Here is a 27,416-nt window from a genome sequence, read left to right as displayed (position 1 = left end):
AGTCCAAACCTGAACACAACCACAATGAAGCAATTCCTGCATATTGGGACATCTCTGGCTCACAGAGATCAATTTGGCTACATATGCTCTTTAAAAATTAACACTGCTGAAAGCAGGGAACATAAACAAAGGAGGTCAGAATCACCTGCAAGTACTTTACCGATGCAAGACCACTACTACCATTCACTTCAAACAGCAAAACCTCCTAATTAGCACTAATTTAGCCAGAAAAGTAGGCAGAAACCCTGCCATGAAATATCTGCAAGCAGCATCACAAGATTTACAAGTAAGATGTGCAGTTATTACCACACCAAGTTAAGATCACAGGAGCAGGACATGGTGCTACCCATGGGCACTCCTGAACTGAGTGGCCACTGAGGAGACACATGCCTGAGCCATGGAATCACATCCATAATCAGAACACACCCAGAGTCACCTCTGCCATAAAGAGGTGTTCAGGGCTCACCACTCACTCGAAAAAGACTTTTTTCCATATGGGGCCACTTAGTGCAAAACAGTCACACTCCTTTAGTTTAAAGAGCACATCACTTAAGCTGCTTCAGGTTTTCCTCCCACAACACCAAGTCCTCCAATTTAAAAAGGGCAAAAGCCAGTCAGCACTGGAGGCTGTGAAAGGACTGAACTTGAAGGAACCCAAAAGAGAAGCCACTGCTCAACCTCCAAAGCCTTGTCAGCATCCACAGTTGCAAATCAGCACCCCATTCTCTGTTGGAGGAAGGTGTTCCAGAACGAAGTGTTGGCCTGCTCCCTACCAGGGCTGTTCAGCTGAGGCCACAGAAGTGTGTACTGACTACACCTGGCTACCTCATGCATCTCCACCTGGGGAATCCTCCTGGTGAGCTGTCACTGCTACCCCACGGGACTGCCAAACATGAAGGCCTTGAGAGAAGGCTGGAATAGACTTGGTTGCAGCAGAATGATGTTCCATACATTTAGCCCATTTCAAAAGCTGCAGTCAGTAGCTGGGTCTCTTCTATCCTCCACAGGCAAGATTTCCAATTTCTTTATAAAGGGCCTGTTGGTTGTTATTAGAAAGAACATACAAAGATCTTACCTAGCATGAACTTCTCTCCAGAGGAGGCAAACATTCATTAGTAGAAAAAAAAGGGAAAGGGAGGAATTAAAAACAGCCATGGGAAGTGTAGGGTGAGAGAAATGAGTGAAAAAACACTGCTTTCTCAAGGTCACCGAAGAGCAGTCAAGGCCTGCAGTGAAACAGTGAGAGCTCTCCAAGGGCATGAGAATGTAAAGTGAACTGAAGTTTTCACTTACTTCCACTGCTGAGAACAGCCCCCTCCTCATTGCAACGTCAATTTCCAACAAAATATGGAAACAACAACTACCTTGTTAGACCAAATTATTAAATTATTTTACTATCAGACAAGCCCAGACAAAAGCAGTTTCTGTGGACAGCTGACCTGCTGTGAGCGGCCCCTGTAGCCATACCTCACAAGGAGTTAATGGGAGGCTATGAACTGTTGCGACCTCTCCTTCCCATTTGCTCACTGAGACAGAGATGCTACTGCTCTTTAACCTGTCTGAGAAACCTTTTTTCCTAACATAACCCCAAGATTCTGTGAATCTCTCTCACATTCATATAAATATATATTAAGAAATCTACTTGAAAGCACTCATGTTGAAATTAGTCTGCAATCCCTTTGTTTAAAGCTGCAACTGTTCCACAAAGGCTGTCTGCAGTAGTAGTAGAATTTGTCGAGTACAGCTCCCGAAATGTGAAATAAAAAGCAACAACAGAACAAAGCCTTGAACTTGATCAACAAGGCAATCAATGTCTGCATGCTTTTTTTTCTGCATAAAAAAGAGACTGGATTGTTTTTTACATAGTCGTCAATTAATTTTTCCAGCATGGGAAGACTCCTCTAACAAATTAAAATATTCATTAAAGCAGATGCACTCAGCAAGCTTCTTCGGATGAACAAATGAGATCAAACTGAAGAAACACTGTTTGGCTGAACAGGAGCATCACTAGTAAAATCACCAAACCACTTGGTTTTTTTTCCCCTCAAGTGCCTCCTTCCCCTGTGGTATGAAGTATCCAGGAAAATTTATCTCATTACTGATTGTTGTGAACTAGTCACATGCATGGGATTTAAGTCACCCAGCCATAGCAATGTTGAAGACCAGTCATGAGCTGAGCTGATGCCAAGACCCCCAAGACTGTTGAAATCATCTCATCCTTTACAGACCAAATTCAGTACCTGACATGTTTAAAAATATGAAATTATTTTAATAACTTTGTTTACATTTCCAAAAAAACAGCAAACATTGTTAAAATTCACTTCATCTCAAAACCACAGAATCAAATAGTCTGTGAGAATACTTCCAGCTTACAGTTTGACATTAATCTGACAGATAAAATAGTATCTGGAATGATTCTACTGAATTCTACAGCTCACTGATAAAAAGCATCCCAACCTACTCAAGCAGTAAACAGAAAAAAATCATTATTTAACCCTTACCTCAAAATATCTTTTTGACATTACTTAGCAAAAATAAACAACTCTGTACTTAAAATAAATGATGTACAATTACAACAGCTCTTATGCAACCTGTAGTATAATCTGCAACAAATAGAAGTTTCTCATTTGACTGTGAGCCCGGTTACAGACCTGTAAATAAAGACTAGTGATAAAGTCTCTGGCTGCCACCATGCCCAGGGGAGATCTGCTGAACTAGACTGTTTCATCACAGAAACTTGCACAACAGTAACTCAGACACAAAAGAAGTAAATTACCATGGTACTTCAGAAAAAGAGGAACTCAGTCACTACAGTGAAAAGCATGTATATAGGAATTTGTACAAAATATGGGCTGACAGATAAATTGTATTTTAGGAGTAAGCGTATCAGAGATTTGGATTTTACCTTCTGAAAATCCATCAAGTATGGCTACAAAAGGAAAACAAACTGTAAAGTTCAACAAAACTCTACAAGAGAACAGGGAAAAAAAACCAAACCAAAACTAAACTAAAAAACAGCATTCTAAGCAGTTATGACCATCCAAATCTGTGACTCAGGAAAGAAAACATATGAAGCAACTGAGAACTGACTAACACTTCTCCCTCTTACATGAATTTAAAATGGAAGGTTTCACAGTTCCATTGATGCAGTTTAACAGTCAGAAGAGAAAAGCAGGGCTGGGAGGAGTTTGATTAGTCAAACAGTCAGTGTTCTTAACAAAGTTTATTAATTGGTTATTTTGTGTCCTGAATGTAAGTGGTAAAATGGATTAATTGTAGCACAGGGATAGCAAATTTCTTTTTCTTTTTTTAACTAAGAGCAAGCAAAATACATTATTCCACTTTCCAGAACAAGCCATTCTAATGCAAAGTTGATCACATTAATGGTGCACTTTGTAACAGTCCATGGAGACAAAGCAAATTAACACTCTGGCCTCTTTTGAGTATCATCTTATCTGAAGCCTGGGGAGAAATCAGAAGTAGTTAGTAATTAGCTGTGGCCTTTAATAATAAAATTACATTAATCTTCCAATGTTAGGTTTTGCAATAAAGAAACAGCTTCATGGTGGTAGAAGCACAAGAAGATACCAAAAATAGCTAAGCATGTCTTTAGCCATGAATGAGAAACTTCCTGTTTTATGTAATAATCACACAACATGAAATTTTAATAACCTGGCATGTTTTGAACTTACTTTACTTCACTCACTGTTAAGACCAAATGGCTGATAGTGTCTAAAAACAACATTAAATGAAGGGCAGCTATGTAGGAATAGGAGGAGATGCGATCCTCAAAGTGAAAATCTGAAGAACCTTCCCCTTTGAAACACAGGTTAGAAAAATACTATCATACAACATTAATGGAATTTTTATTCAACACCCAGCTCTCCATTTGATGGGGAAGCAGACAAACATATCCCTTTAAGAAAAACCCCAAACAACAGAGTACTCCTCTACTGCTTTAGAACCGATGAATGCGTACCCATTTCTCCTAGACTTTGTAAAAACCAAAAAAATTGGCAGGAACCCTTAGAAGAGTGCCTTATGAGGAAGGGCCAGCCCAACCACTGCTCTTTCAGTTCTTCCAGGAATGGTTTATTTGTGTGCAATGAATAAGGAGATGCTAGATATGATTGGAGTACATCACAGTGAACAAATACTACCCACAGGCTGTGGGCACACAGGCTCAATCCCTCTTAGCAGGTGTTTAAATTACATGCTCTTAAAAGCTTAACACTTTGTCTGGATTCCAGATATCAACCTCACTGCTAGCTAAGCTGGAAACAACAACAGAAGTCATCAGTACAAAAAAAGATTGCTGTAACAGGCTTCTAAGAGCAAAAAGCTTCCACACTCCTCTTTATTTCAACAGAGATGATTAGTTAAGGTGCTTTAGGATTCTGCATGGCAGACAAGCTGGCAGAGGTGGCCATTTACTAAGCTCTGGAGTCTTTAGCGGGTATCTGAGGGCAGTTCCTGAGGCAGAACCCTGAACTGCTAGTTTCTGTAGCGGGGCATCTGTGGTGCAGGGGCTCCCTCTAAGGGGACTGAGGAGGAGACTGTCATCAGCTGTCCACCGTGAATTCTCTCATTCACCCGCAGGTCACAGCCATCCTGCAGCATCCTTATAGCTATCCTTGCAATGTTTTTAGAGTCATCAAGTCCACTGTGAGGTCTCCCATCATAATTCATGCCCAGATTTTCAAGCATGATTGTCAGCTTGGTCTGGTTCCTAGGAACCTGATGGAGAAAGGGAGTAACATTCAAGGATTAGGTTCAGTACCAAATCTTTTTAATCTAACATGGGGCAGTAGAAACACATGCAGATTTTAAGTCTACTTAAGTCACATATTACACTTTCATGTTGCCTTCTGTCAGATCACTAACCATTTAGCTTCAAAGCACCTTGGTGAGACAGACACTCCCATTTTTACAGAGGAGACACAGTGAATAGGAGTTTGTCTAGACTTGAGATTGATGTCAAGGGCCTCTCACCAGCACCAGCTCAAGATACACCTGTGCTGGCAAGGGCAGAAGCCACGGCCTAGATAAATTTAACAATCTTTTCAAAAAACAAATTACCATCCACAGAGGCATTGCAGAGGGAATCAGATTCTGGTTTTCCTTCTAAATTCTAAGTGATTAAAGAAGCACCAGGCTCCTGATTCTCACTGACATCAAGATCCTGAATGCCTTCAACCTTCACAGGATCTGATCAGCAACATCTACAGCAACCCTGTAATATTTGCCCAGCACTAAGTAAAGCTCTTCCCTTATTAAATGTCAATCTCTCTTTTATCTAGAGGTCCTAATCTTTCTCTGTCCCCATTACACTGTCAAAAGTCAAGACTATATGAGGGTAGAAGTGCAAATTAGTTTTGTAGTGTATTGCATGAAAACAGGAAAAAAAAATTGAAAAATCAGTAACAGTCTTTTCAGCTGAACTACTTTGAAATACATTTGATCTAAGAGGACCGGTATAACTGTTTTAGACAATCCTTCAAGGAGCACAACCTGACTCTTAAAAACAAGATTAAAACCAAAATGCTGTAGATTATATGATCTTCAATCAGTGAAGTGAGATCTGCACATGAAGCACATTTGAAAATCAGGCACCAGGCAACTAGTTTAAGTATTATAATTTTATACTACACAAGTAGAGATGACAAGCAAAACAGGACATTCTAGACTTTTAAACCAAATTTTCCCATAAGAGAAACAGCAATTTGTACAAACCTTGTAGAAGTTCCCATATGATTTGCGAATATTGATCCACTTTTTGGCGAAAGAAGGGTATTTGATACGGCTAATACGGCACTGGATGTTCAAAAATTTACTCATATCCCACGATCTTAAAAAGTCAAAAGAGGAAAACATTAGTCATATATAATCCTGTGTTCTACATATTACACACTTGTAGAACTAAAAGCTGTCTTGTCTCTGGTAGAAGAAAAACAGTTTAGGAAAAACTCTTTTGCTATAGTCATGGTAAAGAATTTTTTGATATGAATTTGTTAATCATGGCGAAAAAAAACAATGACATGAGCAAGACTTTCACCAGGATAGTTTCAGGTCCACAATGGTTAAGACAAAAAATAGCACACCAAGTACTCCACCTACCACATCAACACTGAAAACTGCCAATAAATTAGATGCTTACACAGCCCTCGGGGAAGCAAGCAACACCTTAAATCTTCCTGATTATTTGGGTATGCATGTATTTCTATTTCAGGTAGGCTATTGAAACTAGACTGCACCTAGTTTTATGAGAAACCAGATCTCTGTGAAAATGTGAAGAAATTATAATCCTATTTATTTAGCAGCCTGCCTTCCTGAAGGGAACCACCCCAACAAGTTTGTAAGCTGCAAGTTGAAGTAAAGCTTTTTTTCCCCATCTCTTGTAGCTGTCTATGCAATCTCACCTATACAACAGAGATTTCAATGCACCTATTTTCCTTAAGGAATTTCACTGAGGGGATTCCTCTGGAGGGGTATTCCAGAGACACTTAGGCCCAGTAATATAGCCAGCCTTGTGCCAGTTTTGCTTTAGCATGTTCTGTTTTGAATTCACTGTTGCTTCCAAAGATAGCAATGTAATTACAGGTTAAAAATTAGTTAAATAGAAATATTTACCATAGCTCCTTAAATTAATTAAGATGGGAATGGCATTGTGTTAACTCCTTATTTTTAAGGTGCACATGGGTCTATACTGTACACCTCAAGTCCTATGTAACACCTTTTTAAATGGTTCACACTGGACACAACAGTATTTCAGTGATGTGAGTTCTTCACCAGAAAAGACCTGCGACCTACACTAATTGTCTAAAACTTCAGGAATTTTGAGAAAAGGGTCTCATGGCCAAAACCAACTCTCATTAATTTAAGTTGGGTTAGTCACAAAAAACCCCTGTATATCTATTATGTATCTACTAATCTACTCTGATAAATTATTTTTCAAACTACTCATAGACTAGAATATTTATCTGGGCTTTACTTGACAGAAGTCTTAGGAAATTATGCTCAGATTCCACAGGCTGTTTTTTCATAAGCTCCATTTTTGTTTCAGGGTTCCTCTCATTCTGGTTCAACAGAGTCACTGCATCAGAGCAGCACAGAACTGCCTTTTTAATCCAGCACAGCAGAAGACCTGCTGCAGGCAAGTATGAAAGTGCTCATAATTTACCTCAACATAGCTAATGTTTAAAACTCCCTGTCACACTTAAATCCCTCATTCCAAGAGAAGGAGTAAAGCAGATATGTTAACAGAATAATACTGTTTCACAGCTAAAAGGCAAGTGGCATCTGTAAAAAAAAAAAAAAATGCTCTGGCCAGTGCTCCACAAGATAAAGCTCAAACACTGTATTTCACTATATAACAAAGCTAAGATCCCAAGAACAATATTGCACCACAAATGTATCTAGATCTCAAGACCTCTTCACCATGCAGTTATCTGGGGACTTGATTTTCCACACAGACCTTGTGAGAGAGCAGGTTCAGGTGGCAGTTCCAGGGACTAGTGGAATACACAAAGCTTGTCAGAGGTGGGACCCACCAGAGCCACAATCCTCTAAGCCAAAGCAGAGGTTTCTGTGCTGGCCATTTCTCCTTGTTCCATAAAGATCACCATCCATTGTCTTCCAGCAAAATATCCAGTATGTATTAACACTAACACTGACACAGGGTACCACAGCACACCCACCACACACTTCTGAAGCCTCAGATGCAGAAGGGCACAGAAGTTAACTAGAACTAAAACTGCAGTGTTATTTTCAGGTATTATGTGCTAGATATAAATGGAGAATTACAGCAGCAACAAAGCACAAAGTCTGTTCAGCATCACTTTGTTGCATACAGACCACTAGGAAAGAAACGGCGCCATCTGATGGATTTAAGCTTCATTTTCAATGGTTCAGTTCAGCTTTCCCAATTTTACCAAAAGCTTCAATTAAAATAAAATCAGCAAAATGGCAGTGTCCTGATCCATCTTTAGCAATGCTCTCACAAATATTGAACACGGTTTTGCGGTTTTAGATTGTGCTGAAGGTTGCATAAGGACATACCCATCAGTCAGCATGGAATAGCTATACTTTGTTCCCAGTTCTCGTTGTCTCATCCACTCTACAACATTCTGCAGAACTTGAGGAAAAGTATCAGCTTTATCAACAATGTCCTAAGAGAACAAAAAAAACCCCAAAACAAAGTAAGGAACGTTTTTTCAGGGAAAAAAACAACCCAGCATTAAGTGTAAAAATTGTATTGGTATATGGGGACTTACAAAGTCAGCTTCATCAAAATCTTTACAAAACCAGCTTACACATTAACAGATGACTGGAGAGATTTTTCTAAACTGAAAAAATAGCACCACAAAAGCACCGCTACAAGAGCCAACCTCCTAATAGCTTCTGTAAAGGTAACAAGGTTAGTCAGCAGTTGAACTTGGATTAAAACCTTTGAGGTTGTTTCCCAGGCTCCTTCTTAAGTCACTTATCAAAAGCCATTGCCATCCTAAGACTCTAAACTCTTTAGAATAAAAATCTTAGAAGAGGAACTGATGCAATTCAAAAGGTACTTAGCTCTACTAAAGATTAAATTTCTCCACATGAATTAAAAAGTGAAAGCTCTTCCCCACAAAATGACCAATTTAGTGAAATCAGCTCTGTGATAACTGGCAGAGGGAAAAAACAAGGATTAAGAGTATAGGCCTTACAGAAAAATAACCACGAAATATTACCATTTAAAGTTACCAGTGTGAAAACATCAACACCACATCTCTTTTTTTCCTGTTTCTTCCTGAAGAAACAAAAGCGCAGTTACCTGGGTTATTCCTGTCAGACTGATGCAGAAGTTTGAAAGCTTGGGATTAATCTCTGGCTTCACGTATTGCTGAAAGGTATCCTCCTGTAACAGGAGAATCAAACGCTCAGCTGCAGCACCCTGTGCAGCCCGCAAGGCAGCTTCTCTGGCTCGCCTGCAGCCCAAAGGCAACAGCAGCTACTTGTCCTGCTGCAGGCAAAAAGGAGTGTGTACTGCCTGAGCCAGTATGAGCCTCCTGACTGGCCATCATCAGATTCCTGATGGGACAGGTAGCTTTTCATAAAGTCACCGCAAGACAAACCAGAACGTGTCCTTTCTCTCAGCCAGTAGGCACCAAAGAGCGGGAATGTGGATTTAAGAGGGGAAAAGGACAGACTGCAAAAAAGCAGAGGATTTGGGAAAAGAAGAGCGTGAGTAAGGAAAAAAGAAGCGAAAGGCATGAGCAAAGCCTTGTGTTTTTTAGGTGGTTTCTATAAAGGTTCACCTGCAATTCAAGCAAAGCAACTAGCTGCACACCTCAGAAGCTTCATGCAAGTCCTACACCTCTGGATGCCAGCCAGGCAGAGACAAACAAAACCTCACTCTGGGAAACAGAGCAATACAAGAGTGAAGACTGAAGGCAAGTTTCATGGAAAAAAGAAAGCCCCAAATCCCTGCTGTTATACAAAACCTCTTAGACAGACAAAAAAACCCACTCTAAGAGCAATAAAAACAATCCTGGTAATCTGCACAATCCTTTTTCTGCAGTTAGTCATACATGTAGCTATACTTTAGTTTAGCATCACAATGATTACTGGAAATCCTCCTCCTCTTAAGAGTTCTTCATAAATGAACCATTAGTCAGAGGTGTGTTCACTGAGTCACTCAGTTTCAGTTAAGCAGCGGGTAGTTTATCCTAAAAGAAAGCTGTACTGGAACAGAGCACTTGAGGCTACCAAATGCCTGCTAAGTATGTTTGCTTAAAATCAGGTTACACAGCTATCAATCTGTTGGGTACAATGTAGAAACAGTTGAGCCCGACAAGAAGTGGAGTTCACTCAACCTCATTTTCTAGATCTCTGCATTAGTGTCTTCTAGATGCCTCACACAGGACCACAGAAATTAATCATTTTTTATTATGATGAATCCCTTGAGTCCTAGAAATAGATTTGTGGACCTTAAAGCAGGGAAAGAAAGGGCAGGTGGGAACAGACACAGACAAGAAAACTCGTATCAATAGAGGGAGTCAACAGCAGGAGAATGATCATTTGGAAAATGCTTTCAGAATAGAAAGTATTGTTTGTACCTGAGACACAGAGGATAAGCTCTTATGAAAAAAAAAGTATGCTATTTTAATGAAGTTCAAGATCTACTTAAAAACTAATCTAGACTTTCTAACGCAAACAAGTTACATCAAAGAATAGCACACCAACACAGCAATTAGAGCACTTACTATTTCCAGGGTACGTGTGTTTACTAAGACAACAGGAAACTCAATTATTTCATGTACAAATTCAGGTGGGTTTCCTTCTTCACATGTTGCTTCAAAATCAACAACACAGATGTAGTCATAGCAGCTGTTTCCACTAGTGTGTTCCTTCTGCATCAGCTTCTGTTTCTTATAATAGTTTTTCAATCTCTTTTTCAGTACATCTTTCACTCCTCTAAAGAAATAGGGAAAGTGACAAAGATTGCACTCTTGTTTAATTATTTCCTTGTTGTAAAACTGAAGCTATATTTAACATTTGAAAGTTCAACACTTATTAATCTCATTTTGAACACAAGCACTTGTGAAGTCTGAATTCCACTTTATCATAGAGGAGTGTTATCCCCATTATCTATGCTACATTATATCCCATTATCTGGGATAACGCAAAGGCTGTGATACCCCCCATCAATACAATACCAGGGACAGACTGGGAAGCATGGCACAGAGACACTCTGCAGTCACCTCTAGTTCAGCAAGACACAGTATCCAAAGCTTTTCCAAAGCTCAAGTCTTTGTAGATTACTCCTAGTTGGCCCCTGGCCCTGGAAGAAGTATTGCTTCACCTGTGCCCTCTACCCGAAGTGAGTCATGCCTGAGGCCTTTCTGCATCAGTGGCATAGATAACACAGAATCCAGCTTAAATGCCCACATTTTAAATTCTTCTTAATTTAAATTTAAAATTGAGCTCGAATAACTCTATTAAAAGAAAGTATTTGAGATTTCAGTTGTCAGAAAAACTTCCTGGTCAAGATCCTGCTTTTCAGGAGGTTTGTGGCTATAAATAAATTCACATGGCAAGAGATTAAAGTTACTTACTGCGTCCTTTTAATACAAACATTATGAGTGCATATGCCAGAACTGCCATGTACCAAACCAGCGCTGAATAAATGAGGATAATTTACCCTTTCAAGGAAGTTATTTTCAAAATTATTCATTGCAAATGTAATAACAGAAGCTGTAAGAGATACGTGTAGCAAGTGGTATTCTCAGAAAAGCAGCCCACTGATCCACAAATGAGAACTGAAATCAAACTACTAAACCTGCATTTGAGAACATCAACTGCTTCTGCACTCTTTTTCACCCTGGTTTATTGATCTAGTTTAAGTCAATGTCCAGTTCATTCAAAGTTGAGACAGTATGGGAACTGATCGAGTGGGAAATTACTTCTTTCTTCATCAAACTTATAAAAAAAGCTGAAAATAGGAAACAATCGACTATCACGATAACCTCAAAGGAAAGGATGGAGTGTGGCAATCTGTTCAATTCTCTACATTCACTATTTGTTTACAGACAAGACATATTCTGACTTGACTTAATTGAATATATTGACAAAAGAAGTCTAGCTTCGCTGAAAGAGAAATGTAAAGCTTTCAGCATTTACAACTAAATTAAAAAATGCATGTAGAAAACCTATAACCTAAGAGAAGACCACAAACACATCATACACTATTTGAATTCTGCTTTTTATTTTTAAATCAGAGCAACTGCTAAACAGCTACAGACATCTAATGTGTTTTATGAAAAAATTTCTCAGGTAATGATAAGGTTTTTTCCTCCTGAAGCACTAAATTAATTTAACCAACTAACTCCCCACCACTGCTTCCTCATTACTGTTACCTACAAAAACAATACACTTCATTTTTCCCAGCTGACCTTCTTCACAGTATCTCAAATTTTTCTGGCCACAGAATTATTAGTCTTGCAGCTCATTTCCAATACAGGAGGAACTACGCGATATTCCCTTGCCTCCGCCCCAGTGAGTGCAAAATCAGCTTATAATACATTCATTTTTTCACATTATTCTAGGGCATGTATTCAGAGCAGCAAACCCTCCATCTAAGGGTACCTGTCCTCTGATTGATTAAATCCTGAGCCACATCACCAGAGTTTGTAGCAAGTATCAGATCTGTACTGGTACAGTAAATAAAAATATGGCTGTTCTGAAGCAAGTTTCTATATGATGAAGGTCTGCAGCACCACCTGAGAACCACTGTAGTTCTTCTTTCCCCCTTGACCAAAAAGTGATGAGAAGTACCTTACAGTTATGTATTCTTTCATTTCTTTGGGTTGCCAGTTGAGACAGCACACATAAAGCAGTATACTTTAATCCTACAACAAAAGCTGCAACAAGATTGCACATGAAACAATTGGTGTCTGGTGCTGTGTCTGCTTTTCACTTTGTGCTGAGTTTTTAAACCTTAAAATAATCATCCCTCATGGCTCTACTGCTCTCAAAGATAAATCAAGATGTTAACAAATAACCTGGTTTCAAGCTTGAACTCTGCGAGTTTACTTCTGAGCTCTTCTCTGGTCATTCTGTTGATATAACCATTGGTTATAGCAATTTCTTTGTAAATCGGATCACTGAAGTCGTTTGAACTGGCAGCTGAGGTTTTGCCATTAGTTTCTTGATCACTGATCCTACAATGCTGCCTACCCTAGAAAAAAGAGAAATCAGGAAGTCATTTAAGAAGGTCGAAACAAGAAGCCTGAGCATTCACAGTTCGTTTTGGCACCAAAACGCAGTAAAGCATCACACTGCTACACTTGTGATCCGACTGAGTGAACTAGCTTAGAGTTGTAAGAGAATAAATACTGCCTGAAACACTATTTACTGCCTGAAGCCTGCTCTGAAACACTGTTTCCCTAAACAGCAGCAAACAGAATAAAGGGATACTCATGCACCTGTCTTGAGCCACGTCGAACAGCAGCTCTTGGAGACAAAACCTGAATACGCATCCTAATCTGAACAGAGTTCTGTGGTGCAAGCGGGCAAAGCCTTCACCAGCTTTCTCTCGACAACTGAATTAACCAGAATCCACACTGACTGGGACACGCGGGCCGGTGCCCAATACGTGCAAAATAAACAAAGCAAAAAACTAACAGGAAGAACTACGGACACTTCGGCTCCCGACCGCTGCTCGCGGCCTTTGCGGGGCGCGCACACGGCGCGGCCTCGGGCGGGCCCGCGGCCCCGGCGGCGCCCCTGGGGAGGGCGAGCCCCGGGCAGTCCCGGGGCGGGGCAGGGCCGGGCGGGCCGAGGCCCGAGGCGGGCTGGCAGCCGGGCCGCCCCGGGCGAGCGGGCGCGGGGCCACAGCCTCGGGCCAGCACCGCCCGGCCGCAGCCGCCCCCGCCGCCCCGCGCACTCACCGGCGGGCAGGCTGCGAGAGCGGCCGGCGCCTCGTCCAGGGCGGCCTGCGGGCGGTTCTCCTTCTGCTCTTCCATGGCGGAGGCAGCGGCGGCGGGAACCGCGGTGGCGACGGCGGCCCGTCAGGGGCGGGAGAGCTCGGAGCCCGCCCCTGGGCGGAGCGGCGGCTCCACCGCCCCGCTCGTTCGGCTGCGTGAGACCCGAGCAGCTGCGGCCACGGCTCCCGGCTTCACCCTCGGGTATCAAACACTGTGGAGGGCTTGTGCCACGCGTGCCGGGCCGCCTCACCCCCGGCTGTCCCGCCAGCCCTCAGCCCTCCTGGGCTTTTGCCCAGCAGTCCCCCCGGGTCTGGGGTCACGGCGGCTCTTTGGAAGCTCTCTCCGTGTTACGGGAAACACACACTGGAGACACCTCATTTATGCCTCCGTGATCCTTCTCACGGCACTGACTTTGCACAGAGCACCCAAAGCACGGATCTGGGACACCCGTGGTGTGTTGGGTGCCAGCTCACAGCCACCAGGATGCAGTTGGCCCCCAGTCCTTTCCTGCCAGGGAATTTGCCTTGCCTGCTGTTCCCCATATCCTTTAATCCACAGTCAACAAGCAGGGTGAGGTAGGTGGCACGAGACACGTGTAAGCTCTCTGGATCTTCTTGGCCAGGAGGTGAAGGCAAAGCAGTGAAGTCTCTGTCCATCACAGGTCAGTTTATTTTCTGCAGGTGCCTCCCACAATCCTGAAGTGCAGTCCAATATCCCTCAGTGATGGAGGCCGATGTGTATTGGCACCCACCTGATGCAACCATGCCAATACCTCCACATTTGCTACCCGCTAAACAGCCTAGAATCTTCTCTTCTGCCCTGTTGTGGCTGGGGCCCCAGCACCCACCTTCAGCCTCCCACCTCACTCTGGCACACCAGTACCTCACTGCAGATGCTGACATCCTCTCCCCTAGACCTGCTGTGCAGCATTTGTCATCTTCGGTGGGTGTGCCATAGAGGTCTGTCTCGTCTTCTCCTGATGGAGTGATGACAGAAGTGAGGTCACACACAAGCACTCAGGGCTACGTGCGTGTCTCAGTTTTGGCTGGGATAGTTAATTTAGTTAGAGGCTGGTGAAGTGCTGTATTTTTTGGATTTAGTATGAGAATATTGTGGGTAACACACTGATGATTTAGTTGTTGCTCAGTAGTGTTCACTCTAAGCCAAGGACTTTCCAGTTTCCCATGCTCTGCCAGTGAGAAGGTGCACAAGCTGGGAGGAAGCATAGTCAGACAGCTGACCTGAACCGACCAAAGGGATATTCCATACCATGGAACATTGTGCCCAGTATGTAAATGGAAGGGCGGAGGAGGAGCTGTCTGGGAGCTGCTGATGCTCATCCCCCCTCATCCCCCCATCGGGGAGGGGCTGGGCATCAGTCAGCGAGTGGTGAGCAACTGTATTGTGTATCACTTGTCTTTCTTGGGTTTCATTCCTCTTTCATTGCAATTACTATCATTAGTATTATTATATTTTACTTTGCTTTCATTATTAAACTGCTCTTAACCCATGGGTTTTACTTTTTTTCCTATTTTCCTTCCCACCAGGAGGGAGTGGTGAGTGAGCAGCTGTGTGATCATGCTTAGCTGCCTGAGGGGGTTAAACTGCAGCAGTGGGAAGGGATTTGCTCCCTTTTTTAATTCACCCTCCTGGTGCTGCCACAAACGCCCCTGTTGCCAAGCAGAGGATCACCTGCATTACCACTCTTTCTCCAAAACCTGCTCTGAATATGAGCAGGGAACCAAGCTTTGCACGAATGCAAACAACATGGTATCAATGAGAACCACTGAGGTGGCCTCACAAACCCATAAAATACCTTAAAACATAGTGGGGAAAAAACTGTTCCCCAGAAATCACCTGCCTTGGTAGAGTGGGCAATGGTTCAGATACTAAATAAGGGGCTCCATGCTCAGATTCACTCAATGCCAAATCTCTTCATGACTTTGTTACAGCACAGATCTACAACTAGGTGCAGACCCTTCCAGAGCTAGAGCCCAAGGAGGCACTGCAAGAGGAAAAACAAATCACACAGCCAGGACTCTCCTGGAGATTGAGATCACTTTTATTTTCAGTCATTTTGGCGAGGATGTGTGGGCAAGTGTGGGTGTGGTGCGTGTATGTCTGGGCATGCATGTGTGTGTGCGCAGAGTCCTGCCCAGTGATGTAGATTATATGAATACCTGCAATTAGAGTCCATGAACTGAGCCATGAAGCGTGTGATGAGTGCTACACTGCTTGCCTCTTCTTGTGCTTACTGCAGTGCAGCATCTCCACCTCCCGGCACTGCTGTTCCAAGGATGCCAGCCCAAGATCCCATCCAAAGGGCGCGAGAGGAACTGAGCTCCGGGATCTGGCTCTGCAGGAGTGAGCCAGTGGATTTTCAACTCACTTAGTGAGCTCCTAAGTAACATTTGCAGTTCCCTTTGACACAACCGTATCTAACTCCTCACAGTGAGGAGCCTCTACTGCTTCGACAAACTTTAACTGCCTCAGAGGTACAACAGGGAAGAGAACACGGACCCCACATAAGCTCCAGTGCTACAGCACAGCCAAGCACACCTTGAGTTCCTGGGAAAGCAGCACCCAAATACACTACTGAGTTTTTAAAGCCACCATGAAACTGTGGCATGGGAGATGCTGCAAGGGAGATGACCCATGCTTCTGCAGCCCCCAGTCTCTTCCATCTGATCTGAGAGACCATAAGGCAGGGTAAATCCCAATCTAGGCTCTATTTCAGTTTAACTTGTTAAAGCTGAATCCTCCAAGCTCAGAGCAGAGACAATGCAGAAGGAACAGCACTGCCATGAAAGGAGACTAGTCAAAGGCATCCTGACCTTGTGGCAGGCTGGAAACAATCTTACTTCTCTGACCTTTTTGCTTATAGGACAGTTAAAACAGAGGTGTCCCACCACACAGGACCCTCTGCAGCTGCCAGAAGTCTCCAACTACTCCTGTAAGCCCTAAAATGACCTAGACGTGCAGCATCATTCTTTGCTCTGCCAATTTGTATGCTGCTTAGGGACATGCAATTCCTCATGTTACACAGACCCAGAAGAAAGCAAAGCTGCTATCCTGGGAGTTTCACTTGGACGGATGCAGGTTTAAATCCCAGGTTTTGCTTCAGAGCATAACACGAGGTACTCCAGGACATCTTCCAGCTGCTGAAAGTCATTAAGTGCAAAGCAGTTTGCCAGCTCTGCTTCCAAACCTGTCTGAACCAGTTTCAGCAGGAAATCAAAAACTGGTCAAGCAAGGGGTCTGCAAACCAATAAGCAAAACCAACACAATCATCTTGAGTGAAGTAGGCATCTAGGAGATTGCCAGGAGATTCTCCTCCTATTCCAAAGGAGTTAAATTCATTGTCAGCTCCACAGGGAGACAGCTGATGCCCCAGTCCTTTCTGACCTCTTTATAATACATCTTCAGTAAAGGCTGCAGAGTGCTCCATGGAGGCTTTAGTCATTTCTAACAGTTTGGTAACTCTCCAAGCAGGGACAAGAAGAGTAACGTAATACATACTCTGAACTCAGGCATCTGCTGTTAGGGCACTGCATTGAGGCCCTCTTTCCTTGTAGCTGGATTAATGAAAAATGACAGATCCTTCAAAAATACAGGGCCCTCATCCCTGGGGCTCAGGGATATTAAGTGGGGTCTGAGGCAGGAGCTCAGCAAAGGGACACTGTATAAGGATCCTAGGACGCATCCTTAAAAGACAGCGACAGCAAAATCAAAAATACTATGAGCCGCTTGGTTTGGTTCTCCTGTATGGATCTCCCACTTGGCAATTGCAAAGGGGAGATGTTTCTGAACTGCATAGAAAATTAAATGGCTTTTGCATATTAAAAAAATTCAGATGAAAACACAGTTAGACCAGTTACTAAACAGTGGGTGGATGAGCAATCACCGTTTCATATTAAATAGACCCAACTAGACTGATCTCCATACTGCCACACTCCCGGCATTACGGCTTCAGTGCACAGCAGCAGACTGAGTGCCTGCAAAGGCCAGGGAATGCTCCCACGGAGATGGCACACCCTGGCAGGAGGGCTGCGGTCCCAAGGAGCAGGCTGTAAGACGTCTGCTCTGTCCTCTCACTCCTTCAATGCTCACGCATCCCAGACCAGATGGGCACACTGGGAAACAGGCCTCCGGCTGGAAAAGGATTCCAGTTTGTGGTTTCTTTACAATGTGGTTTCCACGCAACTTCACAGCAACAAATCGCTAGTTTCTTCCTATGGAGAATGGAAAGAGAGGTGAGTAGCAGCAAAACAGGAGGAGAAGGCCACCCAGCACGGGAGGTGACAGTAGGGAATGCTCTAACACAAGTTCTGCCTGTACCAGGCATGTTTCAAGGGCAGCAAGACTCAGGACAAGGGAGTCTCCTAGTATTATTCCTGACCACCATTCAAAGATCTCACCTCCCTTCCACCTCCAGCCACCACAGACAATTTTGAGTCTCCAGTTTATCCACAGCAACACAGAAGCACAATCAATTAATGAGTCTCACTGACGTAAGAAGGTTCATTGCCAGAGCTAGCAGGTCAACACGTGAAATCTGAGACCAAGCTACCCTCCCAAGCTGGAACGATTCCCTGAAGAGACATGAAGCTGACTGAGCTGCCAGCTTTTATTTGGCAGCTTTTCCCCCTTAAGTAAGGTACATGGCTTGATTTCTTCTACCTGGCCTCTGGATCTCCTGCTGGAGCAGCTTCTGCCCTGCTTTCCTAGCATTAAGTTCTTGCCAATGGGAAGATTTACAGCCTCGCACATAAAGCTGGTATTTGAAGGATCAGAAACCAGGGGAATATCACCTGTGCAACAGCAGCAGGTTCCAGCAGGACACATCACTGCCTTGCAGTGGTTGCAGGCCTGGCCAGCTCACATCCTGGTGGGCACTGCCTGCTGAGCTGTACCACCCATCCCAGGTCAGCCATCACAGCCCGAAGATTAAGAGCTGTACATTAACACAAGTATTTTAAGTCCCTCATCTCTCAGACCTCCCCCAGCATCTGATGAAGGGATCCTGGCTCTGGAAATGCCTGCCTCCTATTCATTTACACTAAATAAATATTTGCATGGAGCAGGGCTCACAGGTACCAGGGCTCAGCTGCAGGGCACAAACTAACAGCAGCATCTTATAAATCCTCAAAATCACATAGCTGGGGGAGAAACCAGAACTTTGGTGCCAGTGCTCAGCCTGCCCTTTCCCACATCTGGAGAGGGAAAATGGCTGCTCATGAAGCATGGCTGCCAGGGTCAGCCCAAGGAGATCAGGATCAGTTTGTACCACACAGCCACACACTGCTTCACTAGATCTCTGCACAAAGATGCCTGGGTGGCTTTGCTAGGAGGAGGACCAAGATCTAGATATTTAGTACTCTAGTGGACACAATGCATGGAGAGTACCACAATGGCAGTACCAGAGCATCCAGACATGGCATACCAGCAGCTGTTCAGGGATAGTGGTAAGACTAGGGATAAGAAATAGCATGTGCCAGAGGCACACTGACTGCCCTGCTTTCATCCCTGCATGATCATAGCACATCTTCACCACTTCATGGCACAACGTATGTGAACGCACAGGGCAGGAAATATTTCCCAGCCTGCTTCTCCTCCTGCTCTGCCAGCCTCTGCCCAAGATTGCTGCATGGGACACAGCCAACTGTTTTGTGGTGGAGCAATTTTAAAGGCTTCACAGTACCAACCCACTCCCTGGCAAAGCCTTGGCCAACTGCCACAAAACTCACTTGTCCAGGAACAAATCCAGGGAATCCCGCTACAGCTCATTTCAAGAGACTTTCCTCCAAGCAGGTCTGAATTAAATGGTATACCAAGAACATTTTTACATTCATCATGAGATCCAAATGGGTTTTCAACACGCGATCAGTGGGTCCACAGAAACCTATCCCCAGTGCTTTCCCTCTGGCCAGCGGCCCTGCCATCTGCAGCAATCATTTTCCTTCATGCCTTGTCATCCCCAACCTCCAGATGACTCCACTCCAGCCACGAAGCCCCCACCTGGGAGCTGCCCTGCCCCACAGCATTTCAGAGTCCAAAGTCCCATTGATCCCCGTCAGCACCAACTCCATGGGAGCACTGCAGAGCATCAGCCATGTTCTGCCCGGTGGAAAACCTTTGGCACCAGCACTGACGGTTTATCTGGAAGAGGAAAGGATAAAGAAAAAGTAATGCAGCAGGGTTCATAGTGCTTGTCATGAATAACCTAAGACACACATTTTCTCTAGGCTTCTAAATAGGGAGTGTGAAGTAAAGTAAAAGTAACACAGGCCTTTTTGAGAACACAAGTTTCCTGCCAGCACAGTGACAGTGAAACTGGGACACAGTTAACAGACATTGTGGAAGGCAGGCTGGAGGACAGGAGGACAGGAGGTGTACCCGGACAGCACAGTACAACAAAAATGGCACTCTCAGGTTAGAAACGTACTGTGCCAAGTGCACACACACAGGAGGACCAAATGAACAGGCAGTAGTGACCTGTGGCTCGGTATCAGAGCAGCTACTTTGTTTTCTGCCCCAGGTGGGCACTTCAGCCTCACCTTCACACACAGCTCAACAACCACCCATCACTGAAGCTATTCTCTACCAGAAGGAGTGGTGTTTTGGAATGGGAGGGTACTGAACAGAGAGAACAGCATCTAAAGCTACTGTCAAGACACTGAAGTGAAAGTAATAGGCATTTGCATGCAGCACAGCAGCAGACACCAGAAAGACACTCAGCTGCTCCTCTAAGGTCCATACCAAGTTCCCTTGTGCCACTCCAATTAGAACAGACCATGGCTGAATTTTTGTTTTGCAGGAAAACCCATGCATCAAAAAGCCAAGGCACTGGCTGCTTTTGTGAGTGTTGTTGCACATTTTTTCCCACCACAATACAGCTCTGTTTTCCAAGCACATTCCAACTCTGTGAAGTACATATAGGCTATAGATACACAAGAGAGGAGGGCTTCTCTCCAGGGGGACCTCACCAAGTTGGAGGACTGGACCAACAACAGTGCTGTGAAATTCAACAAGAACAAGTGCACAACTCTACACCTACAACAGGACAATCCCATGCACCCCCATAGTCTGGAGTCCTGCTGGCTTGGGAACTGGTGGAGAACATGTTGAACACAAGCCAGCAATGCATCTTATGGCAATGAAAACCAAGTTAATAAAATAATAGCTGAGACTCAGATGGAACAAAAGGAAAGAAGTTCTGTCCCAGAATAAAGTCCGGAGAGGTGGTAGCACCTTCATCCTTGTCATCCAAGGATGACATCCTCACCTATACAAGGTCTCAAGGAACCTGACCTGCCTGTGAGAGTGGTCCTGTTTGAGCAGGGGGTGTACAGAAATCTCCTGAGGTCCCATCCTACCAAAACCCACCCACGACTGCATTATCTCCTGATCTGTCCTGCCCAATGTGTGACTTGCATCTGCCGCAACACAGCTCAGAGAACACCTCAGCCCATTTCACTGTACTTCCTATCTTTTGAGTGGGCTGTCTACAGCCACAAATAATTAGAACAGTCCCCAGGCTGGCTATGGGGCTGCTACCTTCCAGAAAAAAAGTGCTTAGTGAGGGCACATTTTACATAGGCTTTCTGGTGTCTACTGACAGGGGGATAGGTCTGCTTTCTGGTCTCACTTGGAACAAGGGCTGATCACAGTAGGAGTGGGGGGGTAAACCAAGGCAACATTAACTCGCTCGCTGCCGTTCTTGGGACAGATGATCTCCGTCAGTCCCTCTGGTCTCGGCTGACTCAGCAGTTCTCCTGTGAATAAAGGAAAACAATGAAAACTTCTAAGCATCAGCAAGGCAATTTTTGTTTTTAGCATGCCCTTCCTCTCCCCCTCACCAGGTAAGCATCCATGAGCGACACAAGCAAGCACTGCAAGAGGGCTTACTGGTCCTGCAATGCAAGCAGGTTCCATACATGTAACCATGGTGAATGTCCTGAGTACAGCTTGGAGACATGCTAGTCCCCACACACGTAACATCCACGATCTTTCCTGTCTGCTTTGAATCACTGCACACAGACTCAAGAGCTCCTTAGGAATTCATAGCATCTAGATGGAAGATTCCCTAATGCCTCTCTCCCTGGGTGCATTTGGCACAACTGCCATGGGACTGCTGCTGTATCCTGTCAGGACCCTTGGCTATGCTGTACTCTGCTGAGCATGCACATCCCAGCTCCCAGCTGTCAGCTCATCCATAATGGAGGCAATACGAGCTCTGTATCGAGTCAGTAGCAGTGGGGGCTCTCACACCGCCTGGTATCCCTCTGTGAAGTAAGTTGCGTCAGCTCTGCTGTTCAAGTGCCAAGTTGGCAGCTCCTCACTGCTGGCACCCTTGTGGAATGTAGTTCAGGGCAAGACACAGGTCAGCACAGTGAGAGGGGAAAGCCAGTTGCTGAGATGTGCCCAGCCCTGGGGAACACTTCCCCAACAGCATGCTCAGAGCAAATCAAGTTTCCTCCTGGCACCACTCCACAGATGACTGGCCCCAGCAAGCCAGGTCCCCCAGCCATCAATATGCCATCTCCTCAGAGTAGTCCAGCTACAGTTTAGGCACCCAACAGCACCAGAAACACTTCTTGATACCTGTCTGGGAGGTAGGGTCTGCTCTCAAAGGCAATATGGGATCACCAGCAAGGGCTCAATTCTTCTGAGTGTGCCTATATGGGTGCCAAACAGACCTACCCAAGGCAGAGGCACCAGATCACAACCGGCTTGATCAGTGACTTTCTTTACAGAGGCAGGCCAGCTGTAAGTGGGCTGCAGCCACAGGTCCACACAAAACTCTCTGGACCCATCAATCAAGCAGCCACTGTGAGCTGTCCCCACTTCCACCAAAACACTCAAGACAGATGGTCCTCGGACTCCTCTATTTTTAAATGCACTTGCAATAAATTCCTCTGCTGTTAAAGAACATCAGTTGTTCTCCTTGTGTCTAGTTGCTATTGCTGGACACCCCAGGAAAAACAGAGAAGAAATCACACTTCAAAGTACTGCTCAGCCTGTGCAGCAATAGCACAAAAGGCAGCCCCATCACGGGGCATGAAGCCCTACAAATGCTGCTTCCCTCTTCTCCTTCTCACACTGCTTTTCTTCTCACTTTCAGGAAATAGCAGATCTAAAACCCCTTTTTTTTTTTCCAAAGCATGTAATTTCATATCGTGAAAACAGAGGAGAGGGCCTGGCAAGGAACACACACCGTTCACCTTGAGAGATACTCCACTTTGTAGGGCCAGCAATTCCAGTTTGCTCCCATGGTCTACAGTCTGAATTCACATTTGGTTTGAGTATCTCCCGTCATCTCACACCTACACTCAAACCTGAACTGGCAGAGCAGCTTTTAAGTGAGGAAGACGCATCTTCTGAACCAGAAGAAATGTTATGGCATTTGCAATTCAAAGTTGAGTCTGCAAGGCAGCGTCCTCAATTACATGAGCTGTCATACTTTGAAAGCAGCATTGCACCCCATCAAGCACGTACGCCACAGGGCTCCATGTCCCAACAATTCCCAGGTTTCCCACCTCAGGCTGATTTCCAAACTGCAGTATTGATAACTGTACTAAAAGCACCATCTCTGAAAGATGAGTCACAAAATCAGAGCACAATTATACACTTTAAAGACAGGGCTAATATCCATTAGATCTTAAACGAGAGGAGTACAGTAAGACTGGTATGTCTGCTTGAGCCTTCATTCCTATCTTCCCACTTCAGAAATACTTAGATAGTGATTTCTCACGCAGAGAAGATTGCTGTGGGGTAAACCAGATGTCTGGTTTGCAGGCAAACCCCTTGCCATGGCTCTTCAGTCACCCTCCTTTTCTTTATGGCTTTACCTTCTCCTCTAGGCTGTTTCTGGGATAAAGATCACCTTACTCTGTGCCCAGCCACAACCAAAGCTCCTCCAGCCCCACTCCCATTTCCTGCTGATATACATGCTGCTCCCCAGAAGAAAGACTTTTCTCATAATTTTTCCATAAGACATACCATGCACCAAGTGGACAGAAGGTCAACTATGCATCCTTACTATTCCTCTCCCTTTCAGCTAAAAGATGTCCTGCTGCTTTACTATACTGTTCTCATCCCCTTCTCATTGTAAACTGGTCATCTTTGCTGCACAAACTCATCACAATACTAAACCAGCTATAACTATCTAAATCACACCTCATATCACTACTGAAAAAAAGCTGGTGCAAATCCCATTGCAATATGCAATGTAATGTATGCTATAACAAACTAGCATTGAGACACCCTGCTTGGATACAACTCTCCAGGCCCAGAATCTCTTGGAGGTTTCAGAAGCCTCACACTTCTATTCAGAAATTATACAACTGTAGGGGATTAGCAATAAAAGTCCTCTGGGCCACAGCAGGGTGGGAAAGAGGAGATCCAATGCGGCATTGGACTGATTGATACAAAAGGAAAAGCTAAGTGTGGAGGTGTTTGCTTGGTTTAATTGTTAAGTTTAAATCTAGCTGTAGCACCTCATGTCTGCAGTACTTGTTCTGCCCCTACACACAGGCCATATTTTGGTTGCACATTCCTCTGTGAGCATGTCACAAATTTTACTGGAAACCTCAGTTCTGCCTGCCCTCTCTGAAAGGTTGCCTGCAATAGCACACACACAGCCATGAAGCTTATCTTAGTCTCAGCATGGACTTAGTTTTAAAATTAACTTCCACAGAAGCCACTAAGGTTTCAACCAAAACTCCAGCTCCAGCAGACAAATCAGCATGACCAAGCTTATTCATCTGATTTAAGCACATGAGCCTTATTTACAAGGCACTTTAATGCTGGGTACTTGCTGACCAAGGCCTGATGTTTAGATGCATCTAAATCCCAGTTCAGTTGATAGCAGAGAGGCACCTGCCAAGCCTGGTTAAAAGCACCTGCAAACAGAGGGCAAATGCTTTAGAAGATGCTCCTTTGCTGCTCCTCCATTTGCAATGGTACAAATGGCGCAGAAAAGCTGTTATCTGTCCTGTGGCCACCCTCCTGGTGTTTTGGCAGAGAAATTGGTCTCCACAACCTGGTAAAATGTGCTGCACAGCAAGTTAAGGTTGAGACACAAACCAAGACCATGTCATGAAACTACCACGGTCAGTCTGGCTGCAGCCGTAAGTTGGTTTCTAAACTCCCCCAGGCAGATGGGCTGAGTGAGTCATGCTGCCTGCACCATTTAAAAGAAATGTGCTACACATGGGCAGTCCCAGGGATAAGCAGGAACAAACCTTCACCCATGTCCAGTGCTCTACCAGAAAGGCCTGCTTCCTTTCAGCATTAGCCAGCTCACCTGAAGCAGGTATTTCTATGTCAGCAAGATGTTCTTCACTGCCACTGTTTTTTCCCAGAACAGACACAGGCACACGCTCACTCAGAGCCCATGCCAGTGATCAGACCCACGCATGCTGCAAAGCACACTTCACTGGCCTTTAGAAAATACCCGTGAAATGCCAGATACCCATGACAAATCAGAGAGTTAGGAGAGAGGCTGACAGCAAGAAAAGCAAATACTGGTAGGAGTGTTTGGTTACTCCATGCTGGCAGCCAGACAAGGCCAGCTGTAAGCCTACTTGGCTGCCTAACAGAGAGGAAGGTTTTGCATGCAGGAAGAAAATCCCACCTAGACCATTTGCCTTTACGCAGTTCCCACTGTAGTGCCTGTGCTAAGTGGCCTAAGGTTCCCCATTCATGTATCAAGAATCTGCTGCAAGGGCCTAGGGATGAGATACTCCAGCCTGTCATGCCATCTCCTCTCCCTCAGAGCTCCCAGGAGAACACATTTGCACAGTATCAGCCTGATGATGTTTATAATTTTCATGCTGTCATTCCTGCTGTCAGGATTTGGGCCCCATTGGGACAACCAGTCAGCAGCGGATGAGCAGGACCTGACTCTCTGGTCTTGCTTCTCTCTCTTCAGTCTGCTAGGGACCTTGAAGAGATATTGCTCATGCTTCACAACATGAGGAATGGAGGACATGAGAGCCAAAACCAAGCTGCTCCTACATCTTGTCCTGCTTCAGCACTGACCCACTTACTCCACCATATATCCCAGAGCTGCTCCAACCAAGGACCCACTGGTTTTTGCAGCCTCAGTGCTCATATGTGCTCTTACCCTGAATCCCTTCTCACTCTTCCTCCATGCTGAAGGGTTTCCAAAACAAACCACTGCAACTGTGGTTGACAGGAGATAGACTTTACATCTCAGCCTCAACTGCTTCTCTGTCAAGCCTCCTTTGACTAATCTCTGCTTGTTACATCTCTCAGCATAACACTCACCAGCCATGTCTTCAGAACAGTAGAGAACAGAACACTTCAATACTGCCTGCATACCCAAAGCACGTGTCCCATGCTTGGTTTCCAACAGCAGTTTGAAAACAGGGCTCACATGAGAGCTCTGGGTCTCAGAACACCCCTCTGCATTGCATGCAGTGCCATCCCTTTTCATCCATACAACTGCAAAGAAATTGGGGTTGGAGAAGCTACGGCTTCTGTGCCCGGCTGTTTGTTAAGGTTCAATAGCTGGAACACGTACACAATTACATCAAAGCTGTCACAGAGACAGGGTGAGATGAATAGCCACGTGCACAGATTTCCCCTTCTGCTTTAAGTGCAGGAAACGCCCTCACACAGTAGGACGTTGCAGCCAGCTCTACAAGAAATCTTCCAGGAGTCTTGGCAGAAGAAAAGGGAAGGAGATGGTGTCTCACAACAAGCCTGCTTCTACTCCACGCCATTTAAATCTTGTCTTTGCCACTCTCTGCTTAGATGAAACTAATTACTTGCTTTATACAAATGTTGCTGTGCATGACACACAAGCTTATTCTCAAGCACTGTGCACAGAAAATACTGCTCTGTACTGGTATGAATTTTTAATATGCTCCTTGCAGCACTATCTGCATGTCACGCACAAAAATATTCCCCAGAAAGATAGAACACTGCACTTGATTTATTTCTGGAGTCCTGAGTGACCTTATCTACCCAGCCTGCTTGAGGCAGAGGGCTGGATAGAGACCTCGAAGTTAGGATTTAATTTTTTCCCCACTGAAGGCTATTCTCCTGGCTACAAATATAGCAAAAAAACCCCCAAACAAACAAACAAACAAAAAAAAAAACGAAAAAGAAGCTGAAAGCAGAGACATCACGAAAGGAAGCAGAACAGGGTGCAATGCACGTTATGAACAAAAGTTTCATAAGCCTCATGTTGCAGTCCCCAGTCAAATGAGCTTAGAACTAGCAAACAAAAACAACAAAAATCCCAGCCTGTCAAAGAGCCTTAGTGGGAGAGACTGCTGTGCAAAAAAGGCAACAGAAAAGAAAAACTGTTGGTAAGCACTGATCACAACAGCAGGCTGGTGAGCAGAACCACCCATCAGGTACAGCACATACTCAGGAACCAACGAGCCTGGGATTTGATATCATTTAAAAAGAAAGGGAAGGCTTGAAAACAAAAAGAAAGCTTGCTCTGGAAATGTGGAGTGGGAAAGGCAGCCATCTGCAAGGCAGACAACTAGCCTGAAGAGGTGAGTCCCCATTACCAGAAGCTGATAGCACAGAGAATAGCGTGCAGAGAGCAAGAGTTAGAGCTTTCCAAAATATGCAAAAGGAACCGATTTCTCCTTTGAAGGGTTCAAGACTGAAAACATCAACAGCTTCCTTGAGCAGAGAGCAGTCTCCTGTGGCTGCTCAGCTCCAGTCTAGAGCATCACAACTGCTAGAGGGGCAGACTCAGCCTTGGGGCTGCTGGCTGATCCAAGCATTGGACAACTTTCCAGTTCCAGCATCAGCTGTCTCTCAAGCCAGCACCTCATCTCTAGGCCTCACAACTCTGACTGTGGACATATATATGGCTCACCTTGCATACTTCCCCAGATGGCTGCATGGTAAATTGTCTTCTCAAGTCTATTAAGTCAAGTGAGGTGAAGGAAACACAAA

The 27,416-nt window shown here is 44.6% G+C and overlaps 2 protein-coding genes across 8 annotated transcripts in view; both read right to left on the bottom strand.

Annotated features, from left to right (window-relative positions):
- Positions 1-2,248: 2,248 nt before the first annotated feature.
- On the bottom strand, positions 2,249-13,576 carry ERI1 (exoribonuclease 1). Of its 6 annotated transcripts, none has more exons than XM_069013454.1 (7): positions 13,431-13,574; positions 12,543-12,718; positions 10,245-10,455; positions 8,813-8,896; positions 8,059-8,168; positions 5,734-5,848; positions 2,249-4,737 (listed from the first exon to the last, which is right to left on the bottom strand). In XM_069013454.1, the coding sequence occupies exons 1-7, from the start codon at positions 13,503-13,505 to the stop codon at positions 4,495-4,497; spliced, it is 1,014 nt and encodes a 337-aa protein (XP_068869555.1). In that variant the 5' UTR covers positions 13,506-13,574; the 3' UTR covers positions 2,249-4,494. The 6 variants fall into 6 exon arrangements, with proteins under 6 accessions (XP_068869555.1, XP_068869559.1, XP_068869560.1 ...); XM_069013458.1 differs by having other exon boundaries at positions 12,543-12,713; XM_069013459.1 differs by lacking the exon at positions 13,431-13,574 and adding an exon at positions 13,165-13,185.
- A 1,929-nt stretch (positions 13,577-15,505) lies between these two features.
- MFHAS1 (multifunctional ROCO family signaling regulator 1) overlaps positions 15,506-27,416 on the bottom strand; it is a 35,116-nt gene continuing 23,205 nt past the window's right edge. The window contains exons 2-4 of one of the 2 annotated variants that reach the window (XR_011150650.1): positions 21,115-21,241; positions 19,214-19,625; positions 15,506-17,698 (exon numbers count right to left, since the gene is read on the bottom strand). Coding sequence is in view for 1 of the 2 variants with exons in the window: in XM_069013452.1 (XP_068869553.1) it covers positions 19,622-19,625; positions 21,115-21,241 (131 nt within the window). In the remaining variant the exon portion in view is untranslated. Of the gene's footprint in view, positions 19,626-21,114; positions 21,242-27,416 lie in introns of both variants that reach the window. The other variant, XM_069013452.1, reaches the window with a different exon arrangement.

This window comes from Aphelocoma coerulescens, chromosome 4 (assembly GCF_041296385.1).
Source record: "Aphelocoma coerulescens isolate FSJ_1873_10779 chromosome 4, UR_Acoe_1.0, whole genome shotgun sequence".
In the NCBI taxonomy this organism is placed as follows: Eukaryota; Metazoa; Chordata; class Aves; order Passeriformes; family Corvidae; genus Aphelocoma; species Aphelocoma coerulescens.
Note: the sequence above shows the minus strand (reverse complement) of the source record. Positions and strands in the feature narration are given on the sequence as shown.